Consider the following 12,715-nt stretch of genomic DNA (forward strand, 5'->3'; position numbering starts at 1 on the left):
AACGCGAGAACATAGTAGACCGACTAAAAGCATTTTGTCATGAAAAAACAATAGCACAGTTCACATGAACGATAGTTTGTACCGATATATAATGACAAAAAAAAAGAGGTTGCTTAAGTAGCACACGAGAGAAGTTAAAAGTCTAGAAAATAAAAGTTACATTGCAGCTTTTTTCTAGAACATATGAAAGACATGTTATTTCCGTCAGTGCTAGCAGCGGCTAGGAATATCAAATGAGACAGAAATTGAATCAAATAGTATTGCAATCACGAAGCACGAGAAGTGACGTGTGAATGAGGAAAAAGAATAACGAAGTTGTAGTCGGGAATAGGTTTGGTTTATGGAGCTTAATGCCCCAAAGCGACTCAGACTATGGGAGACGCCGTAGTGGAGGGCTCTAGAAATTTCGGCTCCCTGGGATTCTTTAACATGCACTGACATCGCACAACACATGGACGCCTTCTTTTCACCTCCATCGAAAAGTGGCCTCCGCGCACGGGATTCGATCCCGCATCCTTGGGCACAGTAGTCCAGTGCCCTAATCACTGCAGCTCAGCAACAGGTCAGTCGGGAATATTCAGGGAAGAACATGCTCTATACGCACCCAGGAAAATTTAAATGAGACAACCTAACTCAATAAATACTACTATATTCTTAACGCAAAGAAAGAAATAGCATCTCAACACGAAGATTTTGAGAGAGAGCAGACATTGACCCGTTGTTTACGACTCTCTATGCTCTGATCTACTCTAATAATTCAAGATAACACTACAGCACAAAATCAACAGCATATTCAGAGACGTCAGTGGAGTAAAAAACATTTGCCGTCACAGACTCCAGTTTTCTAAAACGTAAGCAACATTAGCGTTTCCGGTAAAGTTACTATGCGGGATACGTGCTTACAGATGTGTCCGAAGTGTTCTCCATCGCTAATAGAATTAGGAATAATAATTGTCGATTGAGTCACCCTAATACGCAGCATGGCAAGTCATGTTCACAATATATCAGGCAACACAGTACTTACCAGTTACGTTAGTCGTTTCTTTGTTTCACCATCAACAGAAGAAATCCTCACACGTCATTCCTCTCATACAGCCAACACAAATCACAACCTTTCGTTTTATTGCGGTTCAAGGAAATGAATACAATTCATAACACAACATACTCTTTCCTACACACTACCAAGTGGTCAACCGAACGTTCCGCCAGGCACCTCCATAACAAGCTCTACCAGACATCTTTCTTTCTGTGATATGCATCCAGTGACTGCTGCACACCGAAGTAGCTGTAATGCCCTGGAGTCGCAGTGCGATATATTATCAGAGCAGGTCGCACTTTAATGGCTGGCAAAGAATTATCAAACTAAACTTTACCTCCAAGGCCAGTAGCTCGAAACTGTGCGACAGGAATTACGGCTTGAACGGCAAGAATCATGAAGGAAACGAGACCGTAGAACGACGACAAAACGATCGAAGTTGACGCCAGTAATCGCAAGCAACAAAGCCACGACTTTGAGACGCACACCGGCGGAAAAGAAAAGTCATGGTAATACAATACAGGAGCGGTCGTCGCCGCCTTGCCGATGACGTCATCGCTAAAATATGCAGCGAGGGAAAGTCGCCGACAATACTCGCATGGAGATGGCGCTGGCTGCGCGCGTGTGCAATGCACTCGAATGCAATGGTATCCATCCGGAAGTTGATGCAGGCGCAATCACTGTTCCTGAAGCTCTGGGGTTTAGAGATAACAGTGGCCGGGTGAATAAACCGGCGGTGGAAACTAGCAAAAAACGGCTGGAAGATTGGTGGCTTAAAAGCAGAGAAGTGACATAATGTTAGTAATGTAGGAGCAAAATTTAATAAATAGAATGATGGTTTAGTTAACAATTCTAAATCAATAATTAAGATATACGGAGAAAAATGAGCATGATAGCTACTGCTACCACCCCTTTTCAAAGGGGACGCTCCTATATTCCGTCCATCCATTCATCGTCATAAGGTTCAAGAAGGAAATGCAGTGATATGCGAGATCGCCTTTAGCGGTGCGGCACGTCCCTTTCAAGCGTAGACATTTCTTTAATATGGCCCGCGTGCCGAAATACTAACATCTTTTACAGGGGCAGCCTTTGGTTTCGAGCTTTGCAAGTTGACACCTGCAAATGCGTGAGTGGCCGCTCGAAGCTGAACAGTGCAGTCTTAAATATAGCAGAAAAAATTAAAAAATACTTTCAGAAGCTAAATAAAGTTCGCCACAACTGTCATTCCTAAGCATTCCCCAATTATAAATAAACTACACCGCAAAGTACTGCTTCCGAAAATAAATGGTATCAAGTGACTATTTCATCTGAAAAGTATCGCCGTTACCGTGTAATTATTTTTAGCTTTCCATGACGAACAGATGCCAAAAAGAAGCAGGACTGTTATTTATTGATTTGGCGGTCTATTGACTCAACGACCACACCTTGCGATCTACAATATCTGCGCCATGCGTGTTTCTGACACCCGCACCAGTGCAATGAAGATGAATGTAATCTGGTACTTTAGTGCATTTTCCTGACGCAACATTTATTTCAAAGTCTTCAGAAAAAATTACAGGAATTTAATCTCAGTTATATTCTTCGCCATAGATTAAGCTCAACATACGCAGAGCACCTGCTGTCGGTGTAACGTGTACTGACAATATTTCACTACTAGCCGACACCTAAAACGACCTACGACTTGATGCACACTACTGGAGATGAAGGGCAAGCTTTACGCGTTACAGCTCAATTAGTCTTGAATTACATTATTTATTTATGCTCGCATTAAGTGGTTACAATACATGGCTATAAGCTGGCCAGCACCGTGCTGTATAGGTAAAGAATAATGGTACGAGGGCTTACAACCTTGCATGCAGTTTTCTTCCTGCTGGGAGAAGGAGGAGAAGAGGACAGTAGGATAGATATTTTCTTCTAAGAAAATACTGAGCTTTGGGCGGGGTTCTCAGTCGTGACTAAATTAGCTATTGACGCTCGCTGAGTCTCGTGGGTCTCTTGGAGGGTCCTCCTGACCCGTGAAATTTGGTTCAGTCTATGTCTACCGCAATTTAACTGTGGTGATATCAGTGGCGATTAGAAATTTAGGTGAACCACCCGCGAAGTTTCGCCGCCTGGAGCGAGGAAATTTGATTTCGTCATCTTTTACTCAAACTACTTTCCGACCTAATTTGACTATGACCAACCAAATGGATCATTCAAAAGTTACGTGGATTATGCTAAAACTCTGGTCCACCGGACACCCTAAATTTTACTCCGAACAAATTTGATCAAAATTTATGTCCAGCCTAATGCGGATATTGCTAAGTTGTTCCTTCCAAATTCAGTTGGGCCACCCCAATATGTATTTCGCGTGGAGCCACAATATTTGAATTCGTCCTAATCTGACCAATATTGGCGTCCAATGTAATTTGGACATGACCAATTCAGTGGTTCCTACGAAATTTAGCTGGGCCAGTCTTAGAACATACCCCACGCGATAGTCACGTAATTTGATTCCTCCTAATTTCACCAAAACGGTTTCTAACCTAACGTGATTATGACCAACGAAGTTGTTTCTTCCAATGTATAACATATTCTTTCTCGTATTTCTGGACATTCTCAGCGCCCTGTTTTTTTCTCTGCAACCGTCTGATCGTTGTATGGTATAGCGTCCTCATATAAGACGTATTTGTGATGAAACGACCGAATTTGTTCGCATAAAGCAGTAGATTGGCTGTACTCGGCCGTGTAGATTGAGCGTGGCCAGCGGTTCCCTAGCATTGTATACTTAGAAAATGATTGCGAATTATACTTGGAAGTTATCTAAATGAAACGTTCCTTAAAGCTTAGACATTATTTTGGACGTTTAAAGCATGGAGTGGAATTCAGCAGCGCTGTTAATCGTTTAATAAATCACACTTGAACAATAATTCTGCTTTTTATTTTTTTTTTTATCTACGTGAAAGCACTTTCCAAAGTTCCAAATGCCCATCTCAACGTGCATGACAAGGAATTGTCACGAAGCTCACTTTATCCCCAATTCTCAGCACTGAAGCCATAGGAGGGGAGAAGATTAGGCAACATACGGACTTCAAATTTGATTACTCTTTTCTAAACATAATCGGTGGATAGCAGCTCTGCGAGGGATTTTTTTTTTTACATTTTAATGCCAGTAATAAATCAGATGTAGACAAGAGGACATAAACATAAACCTAATATGGCAAATGTTTAGCTCTTGCGAAGACCAAATTTTATTGGCAAAAGCACATCATTACGCATATGCTTTCTGAATTTAGCCTTCGTTTCCTTGGGGTAAATACGTTTCTATTTCTTTAGCCCAGTTAGCGGCTAAGGTTTTGTTCTGAATTTAGCTGTATAATGATAAACAATCACATCTCGGAGTTCAATACATTTTATTCACAGTGCTCAAGTTTATTGATCACAGTCCACACTCGTACCTTGGCACTGGTGGATCACTCACTTCCACAAACACAGACCTATTATAGGTGAAGTCGTCTGACACCGCTTTAAAACTATTCGTCAGTTCTTGGCTTTCAAAAGCGACATCTTACTTTCAAGCAGACCCGTGTTTCCATTGGTACCGAGGCCGCAACAACATGTATATCTTCGTCTCTTTCACCTTCTTGACATCAAGGTTCTTGAGAATCTATTTCGCATATATTAATCACCTTCATTGTTGGGAGCGTTGCCCGGTGGCAAGAAGAATGTGGGAGGTAATGCTGCCTCTGCTGAAAATCAATATTCGTGAAACTTTCTGCGAACGTACTTTTGAGAATATTTGTTATCCTTAAAATTTTATTTATTGTCATCACATTTTCGACGTTTTCCGCTCCCAACATAAAACATTGCCTAAATAAAATCATCGCAATGAGCTTAGAACAGGCGCCTCAATTTTTTTTTAAGGCATGGCAACAAAAGCTGCTCTGCAGTATTTAGCAGTACTTTGGTACCAGCGTTTTTATCTTCTTCGCTGACTCGAACATTATTTACAAAGTGGCAGAGCCTTTAAATATCAGGCCTTGGCGCGACTAAGGATAACCCATGGTCCTTCGTTAGGTTCAGACACCATTGCATGGGAGTCTAACCACATTTGACCCTGAAAAAGAAAAGCAAAAACAAGGTTAAGTTCAAATATGCGCTTTGATGCCTTCAGCTACCTCCAATATGAAAATGTGGCAAGTATTCGTACTTTATTAGGACAATACTTGGCAGTATTTGGTAATACCCACGGGTCATAAATTCTTCACACTATTAAGAGATGCGACGGCAACAGTACCAGGTCGCATTTGTTAGCCTTTAGATATCTATCTCACATGCTTTGAAGGAGATGAGTTCGAAATATAAACTTCAAAAATGGGCTATATAGTGTGAGGTTGCCTATGAACTAGTATTTTGAATCGACCACATGACCGTCTGACTGTGTAATTATACAAAATTACTTGTATGGTGCGATGTCACGTAATAAGATGTAATAAGAAAGTGCCGCGTGCGGTATGATATGGTACGACGAAGTATGGTCCGGCATGTTACAGTTATCATCATCAGCCGGACTATGCTCACTGCAGGGCGAAGGCCTCTCTCATATCCCTCCAATTAACCCGGTCCTGAGCTAGTGGCGTCCACTTGACCCCTGAGATCTTCTCATCCGCCCACCTAACTTGCTGCCGCCCCCTGCTACGCTTTCTCTCCCTTGGAATCCAATTTGTTACCCTAAACGACCATCGGTTATCCATTCTTCGCACTACATGCCCTACCCATGCCTGTTTCTTCTTCTTGATTTCCACTAGAATATCACTAACTCGAGTTATTTCCTTGACCCAATCTGCACACTTCTTATCTCCTAACGTTACCTCTACCATTTATCGTTCTATAGCCTTCTACCTTATCCTCAACTTAAGTAGAACCCTTTCCATTAGCCTCCACGTTTTAGCCCCGTAGTTATGCAGGGCAGCAATATAACAAAATAGAAGAATATGTCGTTTTTAATATTTAGAAGCTGATCAAATTTTGGACCGAAGCCATCGTTGAAGACTATCACCGCATCTCGCAGCAGATTAACCGTGTGTACATAAAGGCGTTTTTTTTTTTTTTTTGGGGGGGGGGGGGGGGGCTCTTTTGCATATCTATTGCTGAGCGTTGAAATTCAGGAAGAAACGGGCATGGGCAAGATGCATAAAACTAAGGCACAATAACCGATGACCGGCCCCTAAGGGCAACTAACTGGATTACAAGCGAGAGAAAGCGTAGCGGTCGGGGTATGGGAAAGGGAATTTTGCGGATATTAGGCGGACGGAACAGGGTTTACAGCTGGTATAGAATCGGGTTGCTTCGCAGACATAAATAGAGACCTTAGCTTGCAATCGTGCTGTCAGACTGATGATTACGAATAATGTATCTGATTGTAACCTTTGTAACCAAAGGCAAAAAAGGGATCAGCTATGAGTTAAAATATCTCGCTAGCCACACTGCCTGGTTGCGTGACACAGAAATAGATAAGCAGGTCTACCCGACGCTGAAGCCAGGTATTTGGTTCTCACCATTTGCGATGGTCCCAGTTCAAAGCTGTACTTTAATACCAGCTTTGCTATCGTGTATTTCAAATTCAGGATGGCGACCTTCATGCCAACACAGTTGCGAGGTCCAATACCGAACGCTACGTAGGCCCTCTTGTTCAGCTTGTCCTCATTCTCAGGGGAGAACCTAGGGTTGGAAAGAACAGAATAGCAATTAACACCACACCTAAAACATTTTCGTTGCTCTTTACTAGTTCAATTCAGTATAATGAAGAATGCTTTGCAATTTCTACCACTCTATAAATAGGCATTTTAGCCCATGCTCCATAAGTAGGCGGCGTCTAGTGCAACATTACGTCAAATATTCGACTAAATGCGCCAAAAATCACTATTACCCGTTATGCAGATGGTTATATGCAATAGAAACTCAGGTATTTTGGAAGCATGATCCCAGTCCTGCTAGCACTCTGAGAGCGCAGAAGGACGCGATGGTTATCAGTACCGAAGAGCTGTCGGATGATGATTGTGGTCGAGACATCCAAATTAAGAACTTCAAGTTCCGGTTCCTAAATCAAAGCAAAAATGTAATGCGTGAAATCATTTATTATCACACGTTTGTTCTCTCACCTATCTGGATTGAATTCCATGGGATTGGGCCAGAAGCGCGGGTCCGTGTGTATCTGGTAGATCGGCACCATGAAGCATGTTCCAGCCTTGAACTTTATTCCCTTGTACTCGAAGTCTTTTTCGGCCGTCCTCGTGACAAACCTGCAACAAGTGCCCAGAAATGACAACTAGTAGGCTATAATGGGCCATTCGTTGTTGAGAATTCAAACCCTGAGCATTGTTTGGCAGGTTTAGGACGGGCGAGCACTAATTTGTCCAGCTAGCAGAATACGACTTGGCCCCAAGGCAACACGTTATGTAGCTTGCAGCGACAGCTGTAATTGATTTAAAACATGATCCCACAGGAGGTTGTCAGTACGCCCTCTGTGCTACTGGCATCAGCCGCGTAGATCGAGAAGACTTATACTCACGTGAGACCAGGTGGGTACAGGCGCAGAGTCTCGTTCATGACTTGTTCCAGATAATTCAGCTTCCTCATTACAATGTCGTAGTCCAGCGTGCCCTGGATGACAAATACTCTGTTATGTTATTTGACGAGAAATATTATTGACGAGCTCTGATGCATTCGATGCGCTGTGAGCATAATATCAACAAGATAAGTATTTGGCCGAGTTGGTGACGATGTTCCTTATTTACAGAGCGATAAACGGGACAAGAAGAAGAAAAAAGTAAATATAAACACAGCACTGACTGACAACTCTTATCAGTCACATATCTGGTTGTCTTTACTGTTCCTTCAACTTGTTCCATTTGTCGAGCTGTTACTGAAGCATAATATCCCTACGCGTGCACACAAGAGGTGTGGGTATTGGCATCCGCTTGTCATTATATCGTTCACCAGAATGGAATATGATTAAATGGAAAAAATCGTTACGTCTACAAGAGCAAATCCATCTATAAAGACGTTCTAGTACATCGTTCAAAAAAAAAAAAAAAACTATTGGGCTGTAACGATTAGATTTTTTCCTTACCTGCTCGCGGACAGCCTCAATGACTTCTTCGCGCACCTTTTCTTGTACATCCGGGTGCTTGGCAAGTGTATATGTGACGTAACTCATAGACGTGGTCATTGTTTCAAACCTGCGTAACGAGGAACCCTTGAATAGAGCGTAGTATTTAGGCGATACTGCTTTGGACATATAAGCGTCTTATGAATACTTTGGTTTTAAACTTTATAGAGTTTATAATTTGCGTGAGCTGGTAATCGTGGCTTCTACATTTGGGTGCTTAGCAAGTGTATACGTGACGTAACTCAGCGACGAGGCCATTGTTTCAAACCTGCGTAACGAGGAACCCTTAAATAGAGCGTACTATTTAGGCAATACTGCTTTGGACATATGCGCGTCTCATAAAATGCTTTGGTTTTGAACTTTAGAGTTTGTAATTAGCATGAGGCGGTAATCGTGGCTTCTACATATTTGTCTCGTGGTTAAACCACTATCACATTCTTTGATATCACTGTAACATTATGATATTACAAAACATTTTTATGACAGATTCGCAAAATCTAGTGACTTGGCAAGTATTAAATCCTGCAGAGTACGAACTGGTTATTTGCACAAAATTGATCCCGCATGAAACCGGACAGGCAAGAAATACACAATATGAACACGAGTTCGACTGAAAAAGGAGAGTCTTTGTCATAGCAGCTCTATATGCATGGAAAAATACAGCGGAACGAGATAATTAATTCAGTCGTCCGGCCAGGGATATGGATGATGGATACCCCAAGGCTGCGTCACCCGTGCCTTCACTTCGTTGAAATTTTAAAACAAAGGAACTATCTAGTTTCACTGCACTATTTTTACAGGCTATTGATACGGGGTTGGTCCCAAAAAATTGGATAGGTTTTTTGAAATATCCGTAATCTTAAACTGCTTACCTATCTAGTCTGATGAACAAGAGACTTGTGTCATTAGCCAACGTACGTCGCAAATCACTGAAGCAGGCCCTTTCTTAAGACAATTTGTTCAATAAATCGATATTGGCAAACGAGAATATCTCTTAAATGTTTTTGCAGATTAAGCCGCGCGAGTGAGGAATGGCCCACAGGGCGCTGTTTTTTCCTGCCGGATCTTACCCAGCAAGGCAGAGCGAAGCCGCACTGATCAACACTTCGTCAAGGGTTAACGGCCTCGACTTGGGAATTTCTGGTGGGAAGAAAAGAAACAGAAATCCAAAGGTAAGTCATACATGAAAAAAAGGGTAGACAGCAGCTACATTTACGCTCGCCCGTATGTCATCGAAAAAGAACATTACTTTAGCATAGCGAAGGCGAACTAACGTATACTACCCTAAAAGCTTTACCAGAAATTTTCCGCGTGCGCAAAGTGGCAGGCAGGGCTGGAGTAAGGTGTGCTTACTAAGCGGGCGCAGGAACCGCTCTGTATACCCCGGCATACTTCTACGCTAGTACATTTTCGCTACGCTAAACGTGTCTAATAAATGGGCGAAAACGCTTTCTGCATTCCATCACAATACTGAGCGGAGCCGCCAACTCGAAATTTGGGTAGAGAAATGGGGCACAAATAATTATTGCAGAAAAGGTTTCAAGGTATGCTGCTGGAAGGGGCTCCTAGAATCTTTGGGGCTTATTGGCTTCTATAAGCTTGCATTTCGCCTTTTGAATCCATTTATTCACCTGGAATGTTTTATTAGTGTTAGGTGTTGAAGATGCTATTTTGAAGCGTCCGGGAACAGTAATGGAAACTTTTGGGAAGTGACCGGTGGCTGCATCCCGCAGCCCATCGATTAGCCGGTGTTGCCGACCAGGAGCAGTTGCTATCGCTGACTTTAGGAACCGCTGTGTTGCTACCTGTTTGACTGGCCACTTGCTGCTTTTTTTGTTTAGTGGAAGGTTATAGAGTATCTTTCCTGGTGTCTCGCGGAAGGACAGAAGCCACAGCTCACCCTTCTCTCCATTACTCGCTCCGGAGCCATTAACACGATCGACATATTTCGCCTCAAGCAGGTTTTGAAGGACATCTGGTTTTCGGGACTGTGAAAAAAAACAAAACAAAAGGAGGTAACGTGAATTAATCAGCAGCTGATTCGTACACATGGCTCAGCATAGGCCACGCTCGAAACTTCTCAGCATGCATGATTCGGATCTGACCATACAGCATAGCCCGTTTAACAAACACATGCTGCTCATAATTTGTGGGGAATATTAAATCTGCGATTACGTTTTCACATAGCTACAAGGGCAGTGCTAGTCCCGCTTTAAGTGGAATAAGGGCACTTTAAGCGGGAAAAGAGCGAACAGGGAGACCTCTGAAGTATATAAATATCATAGCGCAAGTACAGAATGCGGCATGTCGCTTTGGTCGCGATTAATTCGCCATTACAGCCACTTAAATGCATAGGGTAAGGGCTGCAGCTATAACCACTTCTTTAAATGTTTGTTTAAATTCTGTTCGTCTGAGATTTCGTCTCGAGCGTTTGGGATCATGAGAATGACAACAATTACTAGGCTAATAAACGGACCCGTTGGTGTGCTGAACCGTGCCGTGCTGAGAAAATGCCGTGTATACCTTGGTTTACTATACCGTATGGGCCAAGTTTCTGAGCTTTACTAGACACAGCTAAGAAAGAGAAATGTGTGGCTGGACCACATTTTGTGTCACTGCAATAAGTATGTTAATAATTGTGCTCTTTTTCGGAGATGGCACTCGCGTTTGGCCACCCCGTAAAGCCCTCAAAAAATAGCCAAGAAATAAATACGTCAGACCTTGCAGAAGGAGCGAAGTAATAAGCTGGATTAAACAAATATCTATTTTGTCCACGCGGTAAATTTTCACCGGGTTTCAGGGCTTAGTAGGATAGAAATTATAGAGAAAAGCGGGCTGTAGCAAGAGCCCGTGGGGAGCAGGTTGCTTTATTATACTCCTGTGACCAACTGTAGGGGTAAACACACTTAACTACACTGTATTTAACTCTATGATAGGGACACTGAGGCTCACTCCTACCCATTTTCGTTCGTAGAGGCTCATTTAAGTGCGCCTTCTCCGCACGTTGACTTTTGTCGGACAGCTACATACGGAATTACTGGTGAGGATATTCAGTTACGACGACCGCACACACTGTTTTTCACACATGCGATGAGTACACAGACAAGGCTCGCATATTGGGACGGTGCTAGTCGTGGAGTCCACAATCGAGCATCGCATCCCAGTTGGAGAAAACTACAGAAAATATTCTGATGTTACGACAGAATTTCTGTGCGGTTTTTGACGGAAAACTTGTGACACAGAACATTCTGTAGTAACATCAAAAATTTTTGTAGTTACAAGTGCTACAGAACTACAGACTACAGAAATATACTACACAAAAACCACAGAACTAAAGAAAAGTACTACAGAACTAAAGAAAATTCTGATGGTTACGACACAACTACAGGATATTTTGTATTTTTGACACAGTTCTGTGGTTTTTTTCGACTGGGATTCCTTGAAGAATTGAACAAGCACATATTTATAATTGATAGTTGTTTATGAACGCCACAGGTTTTTAATCCAGCGCGAGAATGCGCTATCACAAGTATATATCTGTAGTTAATCTCCCAGGGCACATCATTTTCTTGTGCTTAGTTTACCGATAAAAAATCCAAAACTTTCTTTTGTGTAGTTTTTAACTAATGAGAGCAATCTAAGGACAAAAAGAAAGCGAGACTTTATTATATATCGGAAGGTTACGACATTCCAACCAGTATGTTAGTCACAAAATGCCTTACACTATTGCACATGGGTGAAAATGCAGTCAGAAATCCGGTGCAAGTAATACTATCATATTTACTTTCCGCTCTGAAGATTGCCCTAATATATGGTTTAACCCCACATTTGGAGCGCGCTGTTAAATCAATATTAGACTAAGAACGCGGCGAATACATTCTCGTGACGCTCAACAAATTGAGATGAATAACTAATTGCAACAAATGTTTGTGGAGAGCTTTCGGAGTGTGCTGCTCAGGATGCAAAAAAGAAAAGACTGCGAAAACGTCGGTTACACCTCAGTGCTACTTGTTTGTCAAGGCTAATAATTCAAATTTTATTTCGGATATTTAAGCATAATTACCTTATTATTAGGCTCATTCTGACTGCACATCTCGAAAAGCTCCTGTCATCGAAATTCCAAATATATTTCATTGCACGTTTAAAATTAAAGTGCCACCCCGCCGCGTCGCACAGTGGTTAGGGCGCCTGAGTATTCAGTTCAATCCCAGCCATGCAGTTTTTCAGTGAACGTGAAAGGCGAGTTAGTAACCTTTAAGGAGCCCATGTGATCCTACATCTCCGAAACCCTTCATTTGGGTGTCCCCAAAACCTCCGGTCACTTCGCGAAACTCCATGTGCAAAACGAGACAAACAAAAAATTAGGAGGCGCGATGTAAGAAAGTGATTTGGCGTCGCAGTATCTATAAAAGTGGCAATGTAAGCATTTTTCACGCGTTTAAGGCCTTAGGTAACGTAAAATAACGTGTAACGTTAATCTATCTGTGCTACGTTCATTATGGGAATCATTCTGCATGCTAAAGCTCGAA

The 12,715-nt window shown here is 42.2% G+C and overlaps 1 protein-coding gene across 1 annotated transcript in view; it reads right to left on the bottom strand.

Annotated features, from left to right (window-relative positions):
* Positions 1-4,911: 4,911 nt before the first annotated feature.
* LOC146176190 (cytochrome P450 3A14-like) overlaps positions 4,912-12,715 on the bottom strand; it is a 30,904-nt gene continuing 23,100 nt past the window's right edge. The window contains exons 9-15 of the mRNA XM_084580931.1: positions 10,087-10,174; positions 9,257-9,326; positions 8,148-8,256; positions 7,587-7,678; positions 7,177-7,317; positions 6,574-6,736; positions 4,912-5,132 (exon numbers count right to left, since the gene is read on the bottom strand). Of these exons, the coding sequence (XP_084437057.1) occupies positions 5,049-5,132; positions 6,574-6,736; positions 7,177-7,317; positions 7,587-7,678; positions 8,148-8,256; positions 9,257-9,326; positions 10,087-10,174 (747 nt within the window). The 3' untranslated portion in view covers positions 4,912-5,048. The remainder of the gene's footprint in view (positions 5,133-6,573; positions 6,737-7,176; positions 7,318-7,586; positions 7,679-8,147; positions 8,257-9,256; positions 9,327-10,086; positions 10,175-12,715) is intronic.

This window comes from Amblyomma maculatum, chromosome 10, assembly GCF_055883805.1.
Source record: "Amblyomma maculatum isolate TAMU_Amacu chromosome 10, ASM5588380v1, whole genome shotgun sequence".
In the NCBI taxonomy this organism is placed as follows: Eukaryota; Metazoa; Arthropoda; class Arachnida; order Ixodida; family Ixodidae; genus Amblyomma; species Amblyomma maculatum.